Source organism: Panthera leo, chromosome F2, assembly GCF_018350215.1.
Source record: "Panthera leo isolate Ple1 chromosome F2, P.leo_Ple1_pat1.1, whole genome shotgun sequence".
NCBI classification, from domain to species: Eukaryota; Metazoa; Chordata; class Mammalia; order Carnivora; family Felidae; genus Panthera; species Panthera leo.
Window position 1 is genome coordinate 74037891 of NC_056695.1, and position 24643 is coordinate 74062533.

The window sequence follows — 24643 nt, forward strand, 5'->3', positions numbered from 1 at the left end:
AGGGAGAAAGGAAGGAAGAAGGAGAGGAAAGAAGGGAGAGATAGAGGAAATGCTTTGTTCCCGGGAGTCCTGAGCCCGTGGCCCACAAAACCATAGAACTTTCTTCACCTGCAAAGATGAAGTTCAAAGTCACCCCACTAGGTTCTGCTTCACAGAGCCTCAACGAGATTCCCGTCCCCCACTGGCCACACGAGTGTCCTCGGAGGGAGCAGACGCAGGTGGAGGAACCCCTTGTGACAGGTAGAGAAAACACAGCTTCCCTGAGTGCCCGTGGGGGTGGGGGTGGCGGTGCCAGAAGGGCTCTATAAAGGCTCCCTGGCCAGAGCCTAGGGCGGGCAGTGGCTTGTTCGCCTTCGTCCCCGGACGGGCCCACAGAAATGGTCCTGGCCCCGTGGGTCCTCAGTCTGCTGGGCTCAGCCTGCTTGGTGTCGGCCAACATCTTTGGTGAGTTGCGGGTTCAAGGCCACGGAGCAGAGGGTCTGGAGGGAGCTCTGGGGTCACAGCCCCGACGCCAGCCAGGCTCTGCCCCTGCGCCTGGGAACATTTGTGATCTCGTTTAGTCCCCACGTGTCCTGCGGACGGTTTTCCGATGAAGAGACAGTGGTTTTGAGAGTGGGACTAAGTTACCTTGAGGGCACGGAGCCAGCGACTGGTGGGAGAGGAGGTGGGAACTCAGATCTTCCCAATTCAATTTGAGCTCAGCCCACCCGATCCTGTTAGTGAGTTTTGGCGTTGATACCTGGTTTTATTCCCTTGGCGGTCTCGGGCCGAGGTCATCCACGTGAGGCGTTTGAGAAGTCATCGGCAGGTAGTGAAGAAAAACCACAGCAAACCAAAAACCACATCCACCTGTGCAGCGAAATAGAGGCGGTGAAATAGTGAGCAGAGGTTGGCCACTTGCTGTGGGACTTTGGATAAGTGTCAGCTTCCCTTCTCTCTTTGCAAAAGGAAGACAGGGACACTAACCTCCCGACGCGGTCGTGATCTCCAAGTGCGAGCCTGCATGTCACATGCGTTCTCAAAGGACGCCTGACCCGTGGGGGTTGCTGATTAATTTGCATTCCTGACCTGGGCCGGGAGAGGCTCTGCCCACAGGGAACGGCTTGATAAATTCAAGAACACCATCTTTCTGGCGCTCGGACGCCGTGGCTCGGGGGAACGCGGTGTCTGAGGGTCGGCTTTGAACCCTTCTCTTTGCAGCTGTGTGACCTCGAGCAGGTGGCTTTCGCAGTGTTAGTGCCACGTGGGGAAGCTGCAGGTATCGCCAGCCCAGGGGAGGCTGAGGGTTAAATGAGCTAAAGTCCTACTTGGAAACGTGTGAATCGCGAACTTGGAAACAACATTGCGAGTCAGAACGTAATTAGTGCTGATGACGGCCAGGAGAGCACCTGTGCTGCAGGGACCCCCCCCCCCATCTTTGCTACTGGAATCCCATCCACACCCCTCCTTGATGAGCTGCTTCCCTTTTCCCAGAATACCAGGTGGATGCCCAGCCTCTACGTCCCTGCGAGCTGCAGAGGGAGAGGGCGTTTCTGAAGCGAGCAGACTATGTTCCTCAGTGCACAGAAGACGGCAGCTACCAGTAAGGCTGCCCCAGCCCTGTGCACTCCTGGGGCCCCCAAGAGACCTTAAGGCCCTGCACTGAGCCCTCACCAGCCCCCCTCCCCCCCCCCCCGAAACGTGACAGGTGGCCACCCAGCAAGTCAAGTCAGAGATCATGACTTGCTGAGCCACCCAGGTGCCCCAGCCCATTTGCTGTAATGAAAGGTGGGGGGGGGGGGGCGCGGAGTGATTTCTGCTTTGGCGCCTCTTCCCCGCATGTGCTCTTGAGAAGTCAGAGCTGGAGCCAGAGCTCCTCTCTGGAAGGGGATTTGGGCTGCCCTAACGTGAACTCGCATCCAGGACCCTGTCCCTGTAGAGTGGAGTGGTAATCTGAGCAGTCCCCCCCCCCCCCCCCCCCCCCAGAATGCACGGGGATCCTTCATGCGGGCTTGGATGTTCACTTTCCCTGCTATTGTGGTCACGCTGGACTCGGGGAGTCTGTGGACTGTGTTCTGGGAACCCCCCTCCCCCAGGAAGCATCCCCACCTCCCTTCATTTCCTGTGCGTTCTCAGCACTCTTCCCCCCGTCGCAAGAGCACAGAGACCCTCTGCTCCGCTCCCCGCTTGGGCCTCTGGGAAGGGTGGAGGGGCACAGGAGGTGCGGGAAGGCTCACCTTTGCCAGCCCTGTTTATGTCGCCGTAACATCGTGGCCGGAGCCGAAGCGGGACCCTTGACCGACGGAGCTAGGCCAGGTGCCCCAGTTTCTCCCTAATTTAATTGAATTGAAACTTGACAGAAGGGAAAGGGAGAAGGAAGGGAAGCCGGGTTGTGGCTTTGGGGCCCGGTAACTCTGTCTGCGTGTGGTGTCTCTCTCCCGCCCGCAGGACAGTCCAGTGCGAGGGTGACGGCGGCTCCTGCTGGTGCGTGGGCGCCGATGGCAAGGAGGTGCCTGGAAGCAGGCAGCCCGGGCGGCCGGTGGCCTGTAAGTGCGTGAGGGGCCGTCCGAGGGAACGGGGGTCTCCCTCTGGCTGCTGGATGTTCCTCTTCCAGTTAGGCTGGGGGTCCCGCACCCGAGGCCCTACTTCCTGCAGGGCTGCAGTGAGAATCCAGTGGGACAGTCGGTCAGCTACTGAGCTCAGGGGACACTGGGGGCCCCTGGAAGCGGGATTAAGCCATATACACCTGGTGTTTCTCACATCAGGTGCGTCTCAAACTTGAGACTTCGGTGAAGTCTTCACGGTTAAAATAATCATTATCGCGAATAGTGGAAGACACGCAGCCCTCCTCGCCCCCGCCCCCATAAAGCATGTCCCGGCTAAGCCTAAAACAAAGTTCACTTCAAGCTGGTCATCTTAAAATGTGTGATTGAGCCCGGAACCAAAGGTCTCCTTTAAGGAGGAAAGCTCCGTTTTGGGTGCTGGTTGTTTGCTGCCAGCCTTGCGGGCTTGGGGGTTGGGGGGGGGCAGGCTGGCTCCCCAGCGCTGTCGGGCTGAATGACCCTGGCCGGGTCCCCTACCCTCGCTGAGCTGGGGTTCCTCGTCTGTGACAGGAACGTAGGCTCCACCTCACCGGATTTAAAGCATGTGTAAAACACTGGGCACGCAGTAGGGATTCAGCGGGGGTGGTGATGGTCAAGGTCACTAATCCACATGCACACGGACACCGAGGAAGGCAGTTGTGTCTCAACCCTGGAGGTGAGAAGGGAGGCCGGGGGTGCTGCAGGGACTCCCGGGCCCACACAGCGAAGGAGTGGGCAGGGCCGTGGGATGCCAGCAGCCAGCCCACAGTGCATTCGCCCCTCCCCTCTGCAGCGCCCGGGCTGTGGGGTGTCTGGTTGACAGGGCACCGTGGAGCCCCCCTCCCACCCCCTCACTTGGCCCACAGGCTGCTGGGAGAAATCCCGGGATAAAGTTGGACAGTCGGAGCGCTGGGCCTGAGCCGGCTGCCTTCTCTGAGGATCCCTGGGTTGTTGTGGGTGGGAAGGATGCGTCCCCGTGTCCAGGGAGGGAGCCCGAAGCCCTGACCCTGCTCTGTGCACCCTCAGGTCTGTCTTTCTGCCAGCTGCAGAGGCAGCAGATCCTGCTGAGAGGCTATGTTAACAGCACGGCCACATCCTACCTCCCTCAGTGTCAGGATTCGGGGGACTACGCGCCCGTGCAGTGTGACCCGTGGCGGGGACAGTGCTGGTGCGTGGATGCAGAAGGGATGGAGGTGTACGGGACCCGCCAGCCGGGGAGGCCCACGCGATGTAAGTGCCAGGGGCCCCAGCGTTGCACACGTGCCCAGCGCGTCCAGCTTTCCACACGTAACCGTGACTTTGCCGGGCCTCCCGGCCAGAAGGCAGAGGACCTGGGCCTCAGTACAGAAAATGGGAGCATTTTAGGAAGGCTGTACCCTGCTCATATTTCCACGCATGTGGTATGAACGTGCGCGTCCGGGCTGCAGAAGTGAATGTGCCTCCTTGTCCCTAAGAATGCATTTATTTATTTATTTATTAAAAATGTTTTTATTTTATTTTTGAGTGAGAGAGAGAGAGAGAGAGAGAGAGACAGAGTGTGAGCAGGGGAGGGGCAGAGAGAGGGAGACACCGAATCCGAAGCAGGCTCCAGACTCTGAGCTGTCAGCACAGAGCCCGACGTGGGGCTCGAACCCATGAACACGAGATCACGACCTGAGCCGAAGTCGGACGCCCAACCGACTGAGTCACCCAGACGCCCCTATTTATTTATTTTTTAATATCTATTTTTGGGAAAGACGGGGACAGGGTAGCACAAGAGGGGGAGGGGCAGAGAGAGCGGGAGACACCGAATCCGAAGCAGGCTCCGGGCTCTGAGCTGTCAGCACAGAGCCCACGCTTAACCGACTGAGCCACCCAGGCGCCCCTCACACCTAAGAATTTAAAATTTTTCCTCTGAAACGCGTAGGCCCCAGGAGCTGCGAGATAAGAAACCGCCGTCTCCTCCACGGGGTGGGAGACAGGTCACCCCCTCAGTGCTCTCCGGATGGGCGCTTCCTGCCGGTCCAGTGCAAGTTTGTCAACACCACAGACATGATGATTTTCGACCTGGTTCATAGCTACAACAGGTAAGGGGAGCCGGCCTCTGGGGGGGAGGCCCACCCCCGGGCCATCTCTTCCTGTCCCCTGCCAAAGCTCATGCGCGTGCGGACTGTCACATGCACAGGCTGCTGGGGACCTCCGAAAGACGACAGTATTTTTAAGGAGGCAAGTGGGCAACAGCCATTCAAATTAGAAATACGTGGACGCTCCCGCCCAGGCAGCCCAGGGAAATAAAAAGACCCCAGGGTGAAGACATATGTACTGGGATGTCTTCTGCCTTGTTTTTCACTGTAGCAGAAAACTGGGGACAAAGTGACGGAGAAACCCAGGGTGGAGAGCTGCATACATGTGCACCCCCCAGAAACACGTATACAGCCGTTACACAGAACGCACTGGAACTATACCAGTTGATTTGGACGGGATGCTGCCGCACGTATTATGATAATATGGTAAAAGGTACTAGGCGCTTGTGTGATTTTCCCTTTAGAAAACAAGTAAGCAAACATCCTCTTATGTGCCTTTACGATGACCCAACAGCCCTAGTGTCTGTCCAGGACTGGCTGAGCACAGAGGACAGTATGAATCCACACTCGCTGGGGTGGTTACCACGGCCATCGGCCGGGTCAGGTTGCTGCGGAGAAGCAGGAGGAGGGAGAAGGGACTTGGCAGAAAAGGAAAAAAGAAAGATGTCACTGTGGCAAGCATGGGTATGACCGTATTTATACAGTTTTGTAAATGGTGTGTATATAGGCACCTGTTAAATAAGTTTAAATTTTTTTCATGTTTATTTTTGAGAGAGAGAGAGAAAAAGAGACCGAGTGTGAGTGGGGGAGGGACAGAGAGAGAGGGAGACACAGAATCTGAAGCAGGATCCAGGCTCTGAGTTGTCAGCGCAGAGCCCGCTACGGGGCTCGAACCGGGAGATCCTGACCTGAGCCGAAGTTGGACGCTTAACCGAGGGAGCCACCCAGGCGCCCTGACCTGTAGATAAGTTTAAGGATTTAAATAGCAAACGTAAAAAGGGAGATACAGGATAGATCTTGGCCCAAATAATCGGATAGTTTCTCGTTATTCAAGATGGCTGCTTTATCACTGTACGAGGACGGCACAGACCTGCAGACATGATTGAAACGTCCTAAATAAAAGCAGTAAGCATATTAGGCTGTGAAAACTGCTGGGAATTCTCCGAGAGAACCTGAGCCTCGATGTGGCTGGCTTCCAAAACAGCCCGTTTCTTTCCTTCTGCAAGAGAGAGGATCCCCAGGGGCTGTGCTGGGAGGGGTCACAGGCTAGGGGCCTGTGCACAGGGACTGTCCATAGAGAAGTCTTATTTGAACTGCATATTATTTTAAAAACTGGAACATTTCAAGTGAACTCCATGGAATTTCTGCTTGTGGAGGTAAAAATAGTTGAACATCAGCAATTTTGTATGTTTCACCTAATACATAAAATCTGAATTCCTGAATCCTCCTGTGACACCAAGAAGCTGGCCTTGAACTGTTCTTTTTGGACTGATTACACACGGTCCAATGCTCTGGGTCCCTCCAGGTGTCCTGTTCCCTGCTTTCGTCTGCATCACCTGCCAGGGCCCGTAGCATTTGCCTTTGTGACCCCCATTCTAACTCTGCCACTGCTTGGCAAAGTGACCTGATCATTTACCCTCTCTGCGTCTCTGTGCCTCAGTGTCTCCACCTGAGATAAGGAGACAGCACCTGCTCCCTAGGTCATGGTGAGGATCTGATGGGGCCTCGTCTTTGAAACCACTGAGACAATTGTGAATTATTACGCAATGATCATGATTGCTCATGTAGCACCCAGCTTTAGCAAACGTGGGTTAGGGTGTTTTTCCTCCCAGGCTTAGAGAACGGTCTTCCCATGTGCACATAAGAATTTCCAAACTGCCTGATTTACTGATACTCACGGATGCAAACCAGTGTGTGCTCAGTTCAAGTTCAACTGAGTGCTTACTATATACAGGCAACTGGACAATCTTCTGCCTACTTTAATATTTACAAAAAATAATTGGACGGTTAACGTTCTCTAGCATATGGATGAGGAATCTGAAACACAGAGGCTAAGGAGCTCCCCCTGGGAAGCATAATTAGTGGGTTCTAGAGCTGTTTGGCTCTGTTCACTCTCCCACACAACCTTGATTCAACTCTCTTTCCCTGCACAGTAGGCCTGCAGTCTGTGCTTATAATCAGCCTGTGTGCCAGCTTGAGGCACGGTTCATAGCTCCTTCCACAAGAGGGCGGTCGAGTTAAATACAAAAATACAAGACTAAGCATCCATTGTTTCAGACAGACAAACAAAAAAAACTTACTCCTGAAATGGGATCCTTTCCTTTATGTAAGCAAGCATGTCTCTGGGGGAATTCCGACTTAGGAAGGTCATGGGAAGGGTTGGGTGGTCGGTTACTGGAAGCCCAGCCAATTTCAGGGATTTCTCGATAAGCTGACCTGGGCGTTGCCAGGCCCAGCCGCTCTATGGTGCATGATGGTAGGAGCCACAGAGGCCGTGTAGAGAGTCTAGACTTAGTACCTAAGGCTGCTGATAAAATAAAGGACGGCCAGTTCTATTTGAATTTCAGATAAGCAAGGAGTAATTTTTCTAGCATTAGTATGTCCCCAATATTGCGTCAAGAATTTTGAGCCTGGGGACGGAGATTGGGTATGTCTTGAGTTTAGGATAGAATGGACTGGCTGGGGAAGAGCAAAGTGGGTGCTGGTGGGGGGAGCTCTGTGAGCCCGGAGGCTCCCGCACTGGTCCAGGTGAGAGACGATGTAGGTGTGGATTAGAACACGTGATGGGGGGGGGGGGACTGTGGGGGAGACAGGGCGGCGGGAGAAGCCTATACAGGATAGAATCCACAGCACTCATTGAAGGTGGAGGGTGAGAGGGAGGAAGAATCAAACCAAAGTCTGGCTTCTAGACGGATGGTGCAGGATGAGTTTGGAAAAGGAAAGTCACAAGTGGGATCGTGGAATATTGAGTCTGAGAGGGTTTCTTCGGGAAATTCCAGCGGAGATGTGGCACGAACTGGTTGGCTTACTGGCATGGGACCTGGAGGGGAGGCTGGAAGCCTGGGGGGGGGGGGCGGGGCTCATCTGCCAACCTGCTGTGGGTTCTTAGACGTGCTGGGTGACGACCTGTACTTGAACGTGGCTGCAGTGTCTGTGCATTTGAGGAGGTCCTTTGCCTCCGGAAGGCCACGGCTCACTACACCTATTCGGATGGTGACTTAGAAAAGCCATGTGTGGTGGTGAGTAAGCTTTGGTAGGTGTCCCGACTCTTCCCTGCCTTTCGTATTGCCCTCGTCCAACCACTAACTAGGGAAACGCTTTGTACGTGAAGGTCTTAAAAGCCGATGCCATTGCCAAGGCCTTAGTGGTCTGAGCTAAAATTCAGTTAATTTGTTTTTGTTCTTAGGCCCGGTCTTTAGTGACTAAGCAAACTCAAATTTTCTTAGCAACCAGTCTTACCAAGGATGTAACCCCTGCTAGTCAGATAACCCAGGGAGAAGGATCAGATACATCTTAATGCATCGCCAAGGGTCATCGTTACCGGAATATGTGGAGAAGTCCTGGTAGACTGACCATCGGAGACATCTGTGCTGGGTCACAGCTCCTACTTCAAGGGGCACTCTTCGGGCACAGGGGAAAGCCAAACAAATTGCTAATTTGTTAAGGGATGGCTAGGTTTCTGGAGGGCCTGTCTGGGGGTGGCATGGAGAATCTGACTGAGCCATGGTATCAGCTACCTGAGCCCAGGGCACGGGGGCCGCTCTGTATGCGACCAGGACCAGACGCCTGCCAGGGCCTGACGTTTCGTGTTCCACTGAACCGTAGCCGTGATTTCTCCAACTCTGGGCTGGCCACCATGTGAGGGCACCAGGCCTACCACCCTGTCCCCCCCGCGCTACAATTTTCTCCCTTGAACACTTTCTTACGATCATTCTGAACTGTTCCTTTTTATTCAACAGAAAGGGCACATCCTTTTTCACTAGGTGAAATATGTCTTTTTTGGTTTTCAAGTTCTGTGTTGATTTTCGCTTCCTCTTTTCTTCTGACACGCCCAGAACAGGAGAGAAAAGGAAGAGAGAGGAAATCATAGGGAAGGCAACATCAGGGTAGAACGTACGAAGGGGCCAAGGCAAAGGTTGCACATACGGTTCATTCTGTAAAGTATTCTTATCACAGGTATGAGCGGCTGCTTACTTATGTCTGGGAGCCTAAGAACCAGAGCAAGAGAAAACAGTCTAAGTTATTTGGTTTCTGCCAGATAAAAGGAAACCTGTTTTTCAGAAGAACACAATTTTTTCTTCTAGTGAAGATGGGCAAAGCTTTCTCGGATCCTCATAAAAGGGGGTGATGCCGTGTGCCGTAGGGTCCTCCGTGACTTGACCGGACAGAGACAGACAGGACAGTCGGTTTCCTTAGGCCCGTGCCTGGAAGGGGAGTGGGCAGGGCACGTTCAGGAATGGTGTGTCCGTGACGGAGATGCTTGGGTTCCGACATTCTCCTCCAGACCTGTGCCCCCCCGCTGCCCCGGTGACTACCAGCCTCTCGGCTAATCCTTCCGCCCACACTGTCGTCCTCTGCCCCCACTTGGAAGTTGGAGATGGGCTGAAGATCCTTGTAGACGTGTTCTCCATTCTCTCCCTGTCAATTCATCGTTCTTAGCTTTGCAATCCCACTCAAGGCTCACATCCTCTGGAGCCTTCTTTGGCCGTACAGCAGGTTCCAAACCTAGCTGGCCCACGTGTGAGGATAGAACCTTTCTCCCTTTCCCGTGGACCTCGGGTTCAGTGTTAGTGGGTGGGCTTCTGCTGGGGTGGCAGAGAAGGGTTGGGAATCCAACGAGCAGGAGGTGGGAAGCATGGCCAAGGCCCTCCCGTCCTGGCCGCCCAGAAAGCACCAGTGACGATAGCGGAAGCAGCTACGAAGCCACCCTCTACGCTGTCACCTGCTACGCTGGGGGAAGAGTCCAAAATTCACGGCAGTGGTGCCGTTTCAGAGATCAGCCACGAAAATCAGATTGTATCAAATCGGGCTTCGGGAACTAAGGAGATGGAGGAAGATTCAGAGCTTGAACTTCCCATTGGGTGCGGGGCGGGGTCCCCTGAGGACCAGGCTCCGTTTCAGAGGCAGCCCCCCTTCCCGCCAGCTGCGGATGCCCACCCCCGGGTCTGGGCTGGGTGATCTTAAACCAGTCTGTTCACCACTCCGAGGGCCAGCGTTCTCGTTTGCAAAGTGCAGCTTTGTAAGTGTTGTCGTGAGGACTGAGAAGGAGTGAAGAGGGTGCTTGGTGCTGTGTTGGGTCGTCCAGTACGTTCCCCCCGTTATTATTTTCATTCGTAGTGGTTAACGGCAGTGACCACATGTGGCTGGGCCAAGGCCGGAGCTCTGAACTCTTTTCAGTGCACGCAGAATTGGCAAGGGGGGGTTACAGGCGATGGTGCAGGGGGGTTTCCTGGGAGGACGCCCTCCAGCTAAAGCCACAGTGATCTCCAGTGTGCAAGACGTGGGGACAGTGACCGTGAGGTCCATGCAAAAAGCACATGGAGGTCCGGGAAGTGGGTAGCTTCTAAGGCCGGAAACCGAGGGAGGAGGACTCTGCCCCCAAAGTAGTGGGATGAAGAAGGCTCCGAATTCCTTCTGCTGGCACCGGCCCCGGGACATGACGCTGAAGAGGGCCTTTGGGGTGAACTGGCAGAACGCGGGACTAGAGTGACTGGAACCTCCCGTGTCTCGTGTTGTTACGGGTTCAGAACCCGGGGCCAGCCAGGTGGCCCATTCCTGTGTTCTCCCGCGCATGTGTGTTCCACATCTATTAGCTATTGGGAAGGGGCACAGGGGAGAGTGTCTGAACACAAGAGAGTCGTGTGCCTCTGAGAATGTGCGATGGGAACCAGGTGCAGCCAACACCCAGTGAAGAACACCACTGGCAGACAGAGGCATCACGTGGGGCGTAAGACCTGGGTTTACAGTCTATCTCCCGCCGCTATTTCAAGATGGTGGCCAACATACTTTACTTTCTTAACCTCTAAAATGGGTACAAAAAAAGTCCACCTGCCTTTTAGGAGTGTTAAGTGGGTCAAACAAGTCAATATGTAGTAAACGTTTGGCAGGTTGTCTTTTACAAGATAGTGTGCAATGAATGGAAGTGATTATTCTACTACTGCCACCTCTCTTAGAATTGAATTACCCCAGGGACACCTGGGTGGCTCAGTGGGTTAAGCATCCGACTTCGGCTCAGGTCATGATCTCGCGGTTCATGGGTTTGAGCCCCGCGTCGGGCTTTGTGCTGCCAGCTCAGAGCCTGGACATTGCTTTGGATTATGTCTCTCCCTCGCTCTCTGCCCCTCCCCTGCTCGCACTCCGTCTCTCTCTCTCTCTCTCAAAAATAAATAAATGTCAAAAAAAAAGAGAGAGAGAATGAATTATCTCAGGTTTCAATTCATTTTTTGTTTTTATTATATACCTCTAATCCGTGACGACTGGGTGAAGGGAGTTTTTAGTTTCTGTTACGCATAATTCACTTACTACATCACCCCTTTTTATTTAGCTTGTAGATACACAATGATCAATGGCACGGAGAAAAAAATCCATAACCTTACGGTGCTCTTGTAATGTTTGTTGCCTATTCATTGCCATGCAAATTAGCTAGTACCTTCTACGCCCCCCGTTCAGGCTCTGAGCGATTCCTGGGTTGCCTGTTGCCTTCCAATGCTGCTTCATTTCCGTTGAGGTCGTTGTGGACGTACAGGCCATTTTGCAAGCTGCCGTCTTCACGGAGTGTTACGCGTGCATCCATTTAGGAAATTTACTATAATTTGCTTCTTCCTTTTCCTATCGTTGGACACTGAGCTTGTTTTCAGTATTTTGCTGGAACGGATCCCACAGCAGCGGATCTGTTTGTGCAGAGAGCTGCCGCTTTCGCGAACTCGTTGTTTGGGGATATATTTCCAGACATAGGTAGGTGTGCCAACCCCACAGGGCACGGAAACGAATCTCTCAATGTCGCATAACAATGAAAAGCGCCTCTCCGGTTGCTTAATTACTGCACACGGCAAGAACTCTTTAATCAAGTTTCATGTCACCTCAGTTTCATCTTCCGGGATGGGGAACCCAGCGAATTAGCTCCTTATGAAAACTGCCGGGTCAGACGTGGCTTGGGCACACTCTCCCCGCACGCATGGAGAGGCACGCATAGCCCTTGTAGTGGCGTCATATTGATTCTGTGTTGTTTTTCTCAACTACGGAGCGGGAAATGTCCTTAAGAATTTCCTAGGGTGGAATCTGGCTTCTTTTCGAGCCCTGGAAAAGTCGTCAAGGGCCCTGAAGTTGTTTGATCTCCCCCAATGAGATCATCCACAATGTACCATATGTCTGTAAAGCCAACTTGGCTTTTGGTCCCTCGAGTTACAGTCTAGTAAATTACGCTCCGGTCACGCGCCGTTCATTACCTGTTTTCTGCCTGACCCTGTGAGACACACGCGTGGGTGTGAGTTGGTGAAATGCCACATGTGAGGGAAATGACTAGTGAGCAGGTAACAGCTGAGCACAGCTTTGTTTTTCATCTGTCCAGCCGAGCTCGGGCCAGGTGAAAACCCGGTTTAGAAAAGAAACCCATTTCCTGCAAGAAACACAGAGCAAATGGCATGAGATAAAAAAGCAGACATTCCTTCTCCCCAGATGAGATGAGGCCACGTTTATTTAGTTCTGCGAGCGGCGCTCGTGAGGATTTGATGAGGCAGGGAGCAGACATCTCCTTCTCTCCTAGGTTTCCAGATGCATTCGTGACCTTCAGTGCCTTCCGGAACAAGTTCCCTGAAGTGTCTGGGTATTGTCACTGTGCTGACAGTCAAGGGCGGGAACTGGCTGAGACAGGTAAGCGCACCTCAGGCAAACCGAGGGGGGTGGGTGAGAGGCACCTCCCAAACCCGAAAGCCTGAATATCATCACCTGCCAAGCAGAAAGAGCAATGTCGGGCTGCTCCCCGGCTAAGCCGCACACTTTGCAAATGCTCATCTCCGGTGCCTTGAACACAGCTGCTGGCCCATATGGAGCCTCTGTGTGCACTGGAAAGAGGCGCCCCGCTCTGGGCAGATGCAGCTCCCAACCTGGAGAGTGGAGGACAGGATGGCTTTCCTCTTAGCAGTGCTCCTTTGTGCCGTGAACAACCTGCACAACCGTACAGGGCAGCCTTGACTCTGGACACTATTAAAACCTTGATCAAACCCAATGCCTACGATGCCCAGGAAGGCTCTGGGCCTCCTGAGGTCTGTTTGAACAGCAGAGTCAGGACTTGCCTTTCGGAACGAACCCGTCCCTTGAAACGCTTCTGCCTTTGCTCAGGTCTCGAGCTGTTGCTTGACGAAATTTATGACACCATCTTTGCTGGCCTGGACCTTGCTTCCACCTTCACTGAAACCACCCTGTACCGGATATTGCAGAGACGGTTCCTAGCGGTTCAGCTCCTCATCTCTGGCCGCTTCCGATGTAAGTAATAAGCCGACAGCAGACGTGCGTGTTTCTGCTTGGAAGAAACCACTGGGTTTTAAAGTTGCTGTGGTCTCTGTGGCTGTTTTGCCTAAGTGGGTGCAAGGATCTAAAACCAGGGCGGGTTTTTTTTTTTTTTAATGCTTATTTCTTTATTTTGAGAGAGAGAGAGAGAGAGCGAGCGTGCGCACAAGCAGGGGAGGGGCAGAGAGAGAGGGGGAGAGAGAATCTCAAGCAGGCTCCTCGCTGTGAGCGCAGAGCCGGGCTCGGGGCTCAAACTCACGACCTGAGCCGGAATCAAGAGTCGGCTGCTTAACCGGCCGAGCCACCCAGGCGCCCTGAGCATTTACAACGTTGTGAAAGCACACAGAGTGCGTGCTGGAAAGACCACAGCCCTGTTCACACGCTGTCCTCTCCTTTTCCCGCGTGGCTCTGTCCTAGGCCCCACAAAATGCGAAATGGAGCGGTTCACAGCGACCAGCTTTGGTCACCCCTACGTTCCCAGCTGCCGCCGGAGCGGGGACTACGAGGCGGTGCAGTGCCAGCGGGCCGGGCCGTGCTGGTGTGTGGATGCCCAAGGAGAGGAGATCCACGGAACTCGGCGGCAAGGGGAGCGGCCATCGTGTGGTGGGTTGCCTCTCGACAGCCTCCTCTTTTGCTCCCGTCGGGTCGCATTACTTTAACTGTTTCTCCAGACCAGCCGCTCCAGAACCCGTGAGTTCCGCTGCCTCCTGAGCGTACCCAGAGGCCCTTCGAGCCCACCACGGTGGAAAACCCACTTATCGCCATTAACTTCCGACGTGTTTCTCATCCTGTGTCAGACGTGGTCTATTCTTCCTCAGCGAGCCCAGGGGATATTGTGGGGCCTCACAGGTGAAGGAAAAACAGAATTTTGTTTACTTGTGCCACGAGAGAAGCAGTGCAAAGCAGGGTAGGGTCAATTCGAGCTTGTGAAAGCGTATGAAGAGGAGACATTCGGGAAGGCTTCATGGAAGAGGTGATGCTTGGTTAGAGTCTTCTAAGATAACGACGTTTTCTGAAGGAGGAAAGTAAGGAGAGGTGTTCTCTATCTATAGAGCAGGGAAGTATAAGGACTTAAATGATAGGCATTGCTCTGGTACTGGGCACCAAATCTTCAAGAAGAGTAGAGAAATAAATTGCTGGGTGTGGTCAGGGTGGGGCTCTGCACTACAGGACTGGGGGAAAATGGCGGGGATGAGACGGTGAGGTCTTTCGTATGGAAGCAAAGGCTTGGGGACTTCTTCCTGGAGGCCAGGTGGTGACGTTGAGGGGTTTTACGCTGCAGAGTTCCATGGTGGGTTCTGTGTGTAAGAAAGACCACCCGGGCACTTTGAAGGAGAGCTTGAAATCGGTGTTAGACTGCAGGCCACGGGGCCAATTTGAAGGTCATTGCAATGTCCTGAAGAGAGATAAGGGGACTATATTACTTTCCTGGAGCCGCTGTGACGAATGAGCGCAAATTCAGGGGCTTAGAACAATAGTTCTGGAGCCTAGAAGTCCAAAGTCAAAGTGTCACCAGGCTCACGTTCCCTCTCTGAAGGCTCCAGGGCAGAATCCTTCCTGGCCTTTTTCCTGGCTTGCGATAGTTGCCGACAATCTTTGGCATTCCTTAGTTTGTGGCAACGTGGCCCCAAATTCTGCCTCTGTCGTCACATGGCTGTCTTCCCTCTGCGTCTGCCTCTGTGTCTCTTCCCCTCTTCCTACGACGACACCGGTAATATAAACTTAAGAGCCCGCTCTACCCTAGTGTGACCTCGCCTTAACTAATTATGTCTCCAATGACCCTATTTCTGAATAAGGTCACGTTCTGAGGTTTCCAGGAAGGATGTGCATTTTGAGGAGACCCGATTCAACCTGGTACAGGGACCAACATTAAGTAGCAGCAGTGGTCTGGGGAGAAGGGTGTGGACTTGAGAAATGTCACAAGTCCCTCCAGTGAGGCCATTCCATTTTACCACTGAGACCCTGAAGGGAGTTAGGGGTGAGGGGGGATGGAGAAATCCAGGAGCGCTCATAGGCTTCCCACTTGGGTGAGCTGGATGGATCCCGCAAGGTCTCAGTGAAGGAGGAGGGCAGGTCTTTTTATAGCCTTGACACAGGTGAGCATTCATGTTCATTCAATAATTCCTGTTAAGTCACTGATTTCTTCAGCTTCACATTTTGAGTACTCTGCTTGGTGTTTGGTCGTACTCAGTCTGCTAAGCGTGAGAATCTAGACGAAGAAAAATTCCAAGCGCTGCCCTGAGGGTATTTATGATTACATTGTCGTTGTCTTAAAACCTAGAGAGTATGGTGCCCTCCAGTTTCCAGGTGGACACAAAGAACTACGGTTTTCCAAATGAAAACCAGAATGCTACCAAACGCGTGCATCATATATTTTTATGTTTTCCTCCTCCCTGGCGTATCAGTCCTATTTCCGTGGAAACGAATGCCACATGGAACTGAGATGTGCATTTTTTTCTTTTTGCCCTGGTAACACGACATAACAAATGAACGGAAGGGATATACTCTCCACGTAGAAACAGAAAAAGCACAGCAGTGAACTTTATTTCTTCCATACCTTCCGGTAATACCTTCCATTCAAGGAGGCCATGCCTGGTTGAGGAATGTGTTACGGGTTCTGATGTTGCCAGTATGTTTTCTCTCTCCGACCGCAAGTTCCAGTTCTTTCTCTGTTGCCTGGTGACAGAGGGAAATTGGCTGACTTCCTTTTTGGCATCCGCGTGAACCGAAGGAAAAGAATTAAGTTGGCGGTGGGTGGGTGGGTGGGTGGGTGGTTGAGAAGGACTGCTGAGATTTATGGCTTTACGGAGAAATGTGGAGCCTAGTTCATTCCACCCGTGTGACGGAGACCCTTGGAATTTGAATTGAAGGTCTTTTTTCTTAATGTGATTACTGTCCGCTAGAATATTCAGACGGAATGACCTGACCAGGCATGGAGTTGACTGAGTTGATCACCCTTTAATTAATAATTTCAAGGAAAGATCAGGAAGGCTAGAAAAATGTGCTAAGTGTTTTGCTGCACAGACATTACTATATTTATTATATTATGGAAAATATATTTCCTATAGTATGTTATAATATTAGATATTACAACCTAGGAAATGTTTCTTATTATAGGAAATACTAATGGCATTTAAAGTATGGTTCTTATCTTCAAAGAGACTATCAATTAGTTAGCCTAGACAAGCCTACCCACAAGGAGGGACTAGGCAGCCGCACGGAGAGCAAATAATGAAGCATTAAAGTCCATTAAAAATTCCAACAAGAGAATGCTGGAAAAAAAATTTTTTCATTACAAAACAAATGGGAAATAGGGTTCCTGGGTGGCTCAGTCGGTTAAGCGACCGACTTCAACTTGGGTCATGATCTCGCCGGTGGTGGGTTTGAGCCCCGCGTCGGGCTCCGTGCTGACAGCTCGGAGCCTGGAGCCTGCTTTGGATTCTGTGTCTCCCTCTCTCTCTACCCCTCTCCCACTCACACTCTGTCTCTCTTATCTCTCAAAAATAAGTAAACATTAAAATTATGTTTAAAAAAATAAAATGAAAACAAATAGGAATTTGTTGGTGTATGAGTTCCCGAGGGCTGCCGTCACAAATGACCACAAACTCGGTGGCTTAATCTGATAGAAATTTATCCCCTCCCAGTCTGGAGGCCAGACATCCATAACTGAGGTGTTAGCAGGGCTAGGCTCTCTCTGAAAGCTCTAGAGAAGGATCCATCTTTGTTCTGTCCAGTTTCCAGGGGCTTCCAGCGACCTTGGCTTTCTTTGGCTTTTGGTATTCTTTTTGGCATTCTTTTGGCATTCCGCCCCCATCTTCACATGGCCGTCTTATGAGGACATCCATCATTGGAGTTAGGGCTCGCCCCGGTTCAGTGTGACCTCATTTTAACCGACAGCACCGGCAAAGACCCTACTTTCAAATGATGTCATGTTCTGAGGTTCTCAGTGGACGTGAACATTGGGCTTGAGGAGGAAGGGAGGACACCATTCAGCCCAGTACATTTGGTGCATGCATTTGGTCAGCTTTTCCGAAAGTGGGCGGGCACCGACGAGCCTTGCCTCACAAGGGGGTCACCCTCCCGTGAAAGGTGGGAAGGGAAGTCACGTCAACTGGAACATTCATTCCCCCAAACGGCCGCCACAGACACTGCTTGGGGGAAAGAAAAAATGAATAAAAAGGCAGGGAAGAAAGAGGTACAAAACGTAGGTGTTCTTGATTGAACTGTTGGCCATCTTACTTCGAGAAGGATCTGGGGGGGTTGTCTCAGGAGTACTTGTTGATGTTAAAACCATTTCTCCCGTTTGCTCTGTCTTGTGCAGCTGAAGACCAATCCTGCGCCTCTGAGAGGAGGCAGGCCCTGTCCAGACTACACTTTGGGCCCTCGGGCTATTTCAGCCAGCACGGCTTGTTCTTGGCTCCTGAGGGAAGACCGGTCTCCCAGAGAGTAGCCAGATTCGCCACATCCTGCCCGCCCTTGGTGAAGGAGCTCTTTGTGGACTCTGGGATTCTCCACCCGATGGGAGAAGGGCAGGGTAAACAGTTTTCTGCCTCAGAAACTCTCCTCAGAGAAGCCATTGGAGCGATTTTTCCCTCCCGAGAGCTGGCTCGCCTTGCCCTTCAGTTTACCGTGGACCCAAAGCGACTCCAGCAAAACCTCTTTGGAGGGAAATTTTTGGTGAATGTTGGCCAGTTCAACTTGTCTGGAGCCCTTGGCACAAAAGGCACATTTAACTTCAGTCAATTTTTCCAGCAGTTTGGTCTCCCGGGCTTCCAGAATGGAGGGACCGACCTAGCTGCCAAGGCTCTCTCCTTGGGACTGGATTCAAATCCTGCCGCAGAACCCCCCGAAGCCTCTGTGAAGGGAGCTGCTAGGAACAGGCCGATGGTGGGCAGCTTTGGCTTTGAGATCAACTTACAAGAGAACCAGAACGCCCTGACATTCCTTGCGTCTCTCCTGGAGCTTCCAGAATTCCCTCTCTTCTTGCAGCATGCCATTTCTGTGCCAGAAGACATAGCGAAGGACTTAGGTGACGTGATGCAAACGGTGCTCAGCTCCCAGGGCTGCGGGCAGACGCCGGGCAGCCTTTTCGTCCCACTGTGCTCGGCGGAAGGAGGCTACGAGGACGTGCAGTGCTTTGCCGGGGACTGCTGGTGTGTGGATTCCCGGGGCAAAGAACTTTCTGGCTCCAGGGTTAGAGGCGGACGCCCCCGGTGCCCCACAGAGTGTGAGAAGCAGAGGGCCCGCATGCAAACCCTCGAGGGCAGCCAGCCCGCGGGGTCCAGCCTGTTGGTCCCTTCTTGCACCAGCGAGGGGCACTTCCTCCCCGTCCAGTGCTTCGGCTCTGAGTGTTACTGCGTTGACCCTAAGGGTCAGCCTATTCCTGGAACTCGAAGCGTACTTGGAGAACCCAAGCAATGTGAGTCTGTTGCGTATTCAGTCCACAAACCCCGATTTGTGGGGCCCCGACTCAGTGCATTACGGAAAAAGTGAATTCTGTTGTCGCGTAAGCCCCAACTTCTGCAGCGGCGAAAACTGCCACTTAACGTAAAGATTGTCCAGAAGCGGGTCGATACTGTTAACCATTCCCGGGGTTGAATAGGGAGACTCGTTTGGCTTTTTAGGGGCTGCCCCATAGGTTTCTGCAGAGCAGACAACAGTCTCGACAGTGCCGTTTCAGTGACGGGGATGCACTCTGTCTAGATGTTATTTACAGATTTGAGGCTGATGGGATTTCTGTGGCTGTATAAGGTTTCAGATGGGGCTTGGACCGTCAGGGGTTTGCATCTTGGCCTCGTGGGCTCCCCGCACTTCTTTAGCTGACATACCTCCTCCTTGTTCCTCCCAGGCCCCACCGCCTGTCAGTTACAGGCCGAGCAGGCCTTTCTGCGCACAGTGCGAGCGCTGGGCTCTGACTCCAGCCTGCTGCCCACCTTCGCCAGCATCTACATCCCGCAGTGCGGCACCGGTGGGCAGTGGAGGCCCGTGCAATGCGATGGGCCCCCAGAGCAGGCCTTCGAGTGGTACGAACGATGGGCAGCTCAGAACAACGGTGGCCAGGAGCTGACCCCTGCCGAGCTGCTCATGAAGATCATGAGCTATAAAGAAGCAGCTTCCAGAAGCTTTCGTCTCTTTATTCAGAGTCTGTATGAGGCCGGCCAACAGGGCATCTTCCCAGGGCTGGCGAGATACCCTTCTTTCCCAGACGTCCCGCTGGCAGTGATGGAAGGGAACCTGACCCAGCCTGGAGGGAACATCCTCCTGGACCCCTACGTCTTTTGGCAGATCCTGAATGGCCAGCTCAGCCGATACCCAGGGCCCTACTCAGACTTCAGCACTCCTCAGGCACACCTTGACCTGCGGAGCTGCTGGTGTGTGAATGAGGCTGGTCAAGAACTGGAAAGCACCCGGACAGAGCCAAGCAAGGTCCCAGCATGTGAGTTACACCCCGTGGAGAGCTGAGTTTGTGCCTTTATAAAAAAGATGTCTGGTAGGCGTGTACTGAGTATCTGAGCTGCAGTGGAGTTCAGATACGGACAGGTATATGTCCCTTCAGTGCTCGAGGCACCCGGATGCATTAGTCGGCTCGGGCTGCTGCAAGAGTACCGTAGACTAGGAGGCTTAGCCAACAGGCATTTCCCATAGCTCTGGGGGGGTGGAAGTCCAAGATCAAGGTGCTGGCCGATTGTGTTCCTGCTGAGAGCTGTCTTCCTGCATTACAGAAGGAACTGTGTATTCACATGGCAGAGAGAAAGTGCTCTTTTTATGAAGACACTAATCCCATCCAGAGGGCCCCACCCTCATGACCTCTTTGAAACCTAATCACCTCCCAAGGGTCCCACCTCCAAGTACCATCACTTTAGGGGTTAGGGCTTCAATACAATACATTTGGGGGAGAGGGGGGATGCGAACGTTCAGACCAGAATGCCAACGCTCGTAGAAAAGAAGTGACTTCCCCACATCCACACAGTTGGGTGTTGGCGAAGTTAATGTAGTTCATGTTTTTAAAACGTTTATTTATTTTTGAGAGAGAGAGAAACAGAGCATGAGCAGGGGAGGGGCAGAGAAAGAGGGAGACGAAGAATCCAAAGCAGGCTTCAGGTTCTGAGCTGTCAGTGCAGAGCCTGACGCAGGGTTTGAACTCGCGAGCTGTGAGATCACGACCTGAGCCGAAAGTCTGACGCTTAACCGACTGAGCCACCCAGGCGTCCCAATGTAGTTCATTTTTATTTTTATTTAAAAATTTTTGTTTTACATTTATTTATTTTTGAGAGACACAGAGACACAGAGCATGAGTGGGGGAGGGGCAGAGAGTGAGGGAGACACGGAATCTGAAGCAGGCTCCAGGCTCTGAGCCATCAGCACAGAGCCCGACGCGGGGCTCGAACTCAGGAACCGTGAGATCGTGACCTGAGCCGAAGTCGGACGCTCAACCGACTGAGTCACTGAGGCACCCCACTGTAGTTCATTTTTAATGTTCATATGATCAATTATTTAAATCAGTGCCTCAGATTTTAATTGGATGTCGTCTGTGTGCAAAGCATGATCTCAGGACCGATGAAGCCTGTCACGTGGGTATGACCTGGCTCTTGCCCACTATGGCTAACACTTGAGTAATCTCTCCTAAATTAGGTGCACCGCCATTGGATTGACCAACACGGATTATGATGCTCCTTACAAAGACACTGCTAGGTCCTCCAGACCTCACGAGGTGCCTTTACTTCACTTGAGGGGTTTCGTTATAGGACTAATTGGAGAACAGCTGAAGGAGGTCTGTAAGTTCGGCTGTGTGGCAGGTGGACCTAGAGGAAAGCTGTGGTGTATGAGGCAGATGCAAAATGAGGCTGACTCTGTCCGAACTTCAAATGGCTCATTACCAAGTGGCCACACCAGCAGCTGGAAAGAACAAGATGGATTCAGCACTGTTATTATCAAATGAGAACCTCTCTAGCCAGCAGTTGCTAGGTATTACAGGTAACAGTACAGCTGTTCAAGCCCAAAGACACCTCTCAATCCATTCTTTGCAATGTTCAACATCGTCCACGCCTTTCTGGCTAACGCTGAAATTAATCAGACGATGTTGACATTAGCCAGAGCGTAGGCTTGAGCAGAAAGTGGGTTTTTAGGATGTTGGATCATAGCAACACGTGGCGAGACCAGGAGTATCCTGTTCGAACACCTGGGAGGACCCCTCCCCTCCCCCCGCCCGCCCCTGCCCTCCACGACTGGGATTCTCCACTGAAGTGTCAGGTCCCAGCAACAGGCTGACCCCTCCCAAGTCACACACAGATGTCGGCATGCCTATTGTATAAAAAGTCTTACTCAGATTTTGAGAGTCTCTATACCAATGGTCACGCCTATACAGGTACATTCCTATAATTTCAGATGCTTCATAAATTTAGTCCTCTTTGCATCCAATTTTTGTGCCCGATTGCTGAGGCCAAAAGCACCTTGTAACGTTAGTAGCTAGGTTTGCTCACCTTGGCCTGAGTGCTGGGCAAAGCATCAAAACTGGGCTGAGAATATGCTGGCCTTTGCAATGAGTCCCAAGAGGTGTGGAGGGTAGACCAAGATACAAGATAAACCGCCGGGAAGCAAAGATTAGAACGTCCACCCGTATGCCGTGTTGGTTCTTTTCCTTCTGAAGTCCTATTTTTGGTTTTGCAATTACATGTTATGAACAGCTGAAGAAAAATATACCTAGTGTATTAATACAGTTGTATGTGTATTTCGCTTTACAAATACAGAAATACGCATTTTGGGGGCACATGTTCAAACTCTTGTTGATAGGGCGTATTAAAAGGGTGTGGCGACCATGGGCTCCGAGCCTTGATATCCCAGGCGTGGTTCAGTAGCATTAACATCACTTCGGGGAGCTGTGAGAAATTTGGAATCTTTGACCCCACCTGCTGAATCTATGCCTGCGTCTCTACAAGCCCCCAGGGGGCTCCGATGCTCCCTAAAGCCTGAGGAAGGACTGGTCTCGAGGCCAGGGTGCTAGTTCTACCAGAGTCTTGAGCCCTGTTTCCACTACCTACCCCTCTGTGGCCACAGTCACACTGTTGGTTTCATCTGTGAATTTGAGTTAGGATGGATAACTACCTCCAAGGTCGTTGTGAGAATCGTACAAGGCAATCGATGTGAAGTGCCAGGTCTGGTACATAGAAAGTCCTTCATAGATAGCTGTATTAGTACAACGGACAGTGAGTAATACAGTGACCAGTAGCCAGTGACCAGTGACCGTAAGCAGGGGGGATGACACCTGCCTCCAGGGGCATGAGGTCAGGTCCTGTCCATAGTATAATCTCTGGACGCTTTGGAATTTCACTCTCTTTATTCAATATGCAATTGTGGACAACTGCTGTATACACTGTGCTGTATGATGGGAAGACAGTCATGAGAAAGGTGTGGTGTCTACTCTGAGGGGCTCAGGAACCGGTCGGGGGAAACTGACATGTCACCATGTCATGGAGGATGCCCAGAGACTGGAGCTAACTCCCTGGCTGGGAAACTGGGTAAAGATTGGCATGGCCTCAGCTTCTGGATTGCGAAGGATGTTTGCCCAGCTTACAAAGGGGGCGGGGCCCTTCCTGACGGGGGAAATAGCATGTTCGAGGTTAGGGCCGCTGAAAAGGGTCTGCTTTGTTGGGAATGGGGTGGTGGGGGTAGGTCAGTGTGTTAGGAAGGGAGGGGACTTGGGAGGGAGTGATGGGAGAAGCTACAGGTACATTTGGGCCAGATTTTAAAAGGTCTTACGTGTCAAAAAGAAAAAAAAAAACAGTCATATATCCAGTTACAGAATATTCATACTTTTTTGGAAGACATGGATAGCAAGCGTAGATTTTCAAATGGGAGTTTTTGTTTCAGCTATTCTCAATCCCTGGGATTGACAGAAGAGATTATTTGATCAGCAACACCCACAGAAAGCAATAATGTCTTCACATCCCAGAAGCCAAGGGTTTCTGCTGATTCTGTGCTCTCAAAAGAACCCAATGAACACATTTCCTGTTGAAGTCACAAAGTGACCGGTTGAAATAAATATGGCCAGTGTGGTTTTTGTTAATAGTGACAATTTCAAGGACAACATGGGCCAGACACTGTGCTGAGTATTTCAGATGCAGCACCTCATAGAATAATTTTAAAGACCCTCTGAGGGAGATGCCCCAATCATCCCCTTTTCACAGATCACAAGACTGAAGCTCAGGAAGAGTTAAGTACATCATCCAAAATTACACAGCTGATAAGTGATCAAGCTGACATTTCAATCCAGAAGTCTTTGAGAGCCATGCTCTTTTCTCTTTAAAAGAGTATCTCTCTACTGACCTATAATGCCTCCTTTCAACCTTTGAAATCCATCCATCCATCTATCCATCCATCCATCCATCCATCCATCCATCCATTTATCTACTCCCCCATCCATCCATCCATCCATCCATCCATCCATCCATCCCTCCATCCATCCATCCATTTATCTACTCATCCATCCATCCATCCATCCATCCATCCATCCATCCATTTATCTACTCATCCATCCATCCATCCATCCATCCATCCATCCATCCATCCATCCATCCATTTATCTATCCATCCATCCATCCATCCATCCACCCATCCATCCATCCATCCATTTATCTACTCCCCCATCCATCCATCCATCCATCCATCCATTTATCTACTCCCCCATCCATCCATCCATCCACCCATCCATCCATCCATCCATCCATCCATCCATCCATCCACCCATCCATCCATCCCTGTGCATCCTTCCATAGGAGGCGGCTAGTCCAGATCTCTGGTTCTAGAGTTATACTGACTAGATGAGAAATCTGAATCAACTACTTGCTAGCTAGGATGGAGCCTACGTGACTTTAAGTTTAAGTGATATGACTTCTCCATGCCTCAGTTTCTCATCTCTAACACACAGATAAGAATAGTATCTTATTGGGCTGTTGTATAGATTAAATTGGACCGTCTGTGTACATGTGCTTAGTACAATGGCTGGTGTGGAGTAGACATTAGCTATTGCTCACCTTCTTACACAGTAGGTTCTCCATAAATGTTGAGTGAAACGAAACACAAGGAACATTCCAGGCCATAAAAAGAGCTGGGTGAAGGAAACAGCTAGGGCAGAAATGTGTGCATGCGTGTATGCACACGCGCCTCTGGGGGGGGGTCAAAGCGTTCAGCCACGATGTCTTTATTCCCCTAGGTCCTGGCTCTTGTGAGGAGGTGAAGTCTCGTGTCCTGCAGTTCATTAAGGAAACAGAAGACATCGTCTTGGCTTCCAACAGTTCCTGGTTCCCTCTGGGGGAGAGTTTCCTAGCAGCCAAAGGAATCCTGCTGACTGATGAGGAGCTCTCCCTTCCTCAGCTCTCTCCCTCCAGGGCCACCTTCTCAGAGAAGTTTCTGAGCGGGGGCGATTACGCCATTCGTCTGGCAGCTCAGTCCAGTGAGTCTCCTGTGCTTCTGGCTTCTTGGGCCATCTCGTTGGGGAAGCAAGGGCTTGAGTTCGTG

At 51.9% G+C, this 24643-nt stretch overlaps 1 protein-coding gene across 1 annotated transcript in view; it reads left to right on the plus strand.

Moving 5' to 3' along the window:
- Window positions 1-362: 362 nt before the first annotated feature.
- TG (thyroglobulin) overlaps window positions 363-24643 on the plus strand; it is a 253992-nt gene continuing 229711 nt past the window's right edge. Inside the window, exons 1-11 of the mRNA XM_042924373.1 lie at window positions 363-444; window positions 1474-1582; window positions 2428-2525; window positions 3588-3791; window positions 4468-4627; window positions 12387-12493; window positions 12962-13105; window positions 13547-13732; window positions 17451-18548; window positions 18978-19565; window positions 24339-24578. Coding sequence (XP_042780307.1) covers window positions 378-444; window positions 1474-1582; window positions 2428-2525; window positions 3588-3791; window positions 4468-4627; window positions 12387-12493; window positions 12962-13105; window positions 13547-13732; window positions 17451-18548; window positions 18978-19565; window positions 24339-24578 — 3001 coding nt within the window. The 5' untranslated portion in view covers window positions 363-377. The remainder of the gene's footprint in view (window positions 445-1473; window positions 1583-2427; window positions 2526-3587; window positions 3792-4467; window positions 4628-12386; window positions 12494-12961; window positions 13106-13546; window positions 13733-17450; window positions 18549-18977; window positions 19566-24338; window positions 24579-24643) is intronic.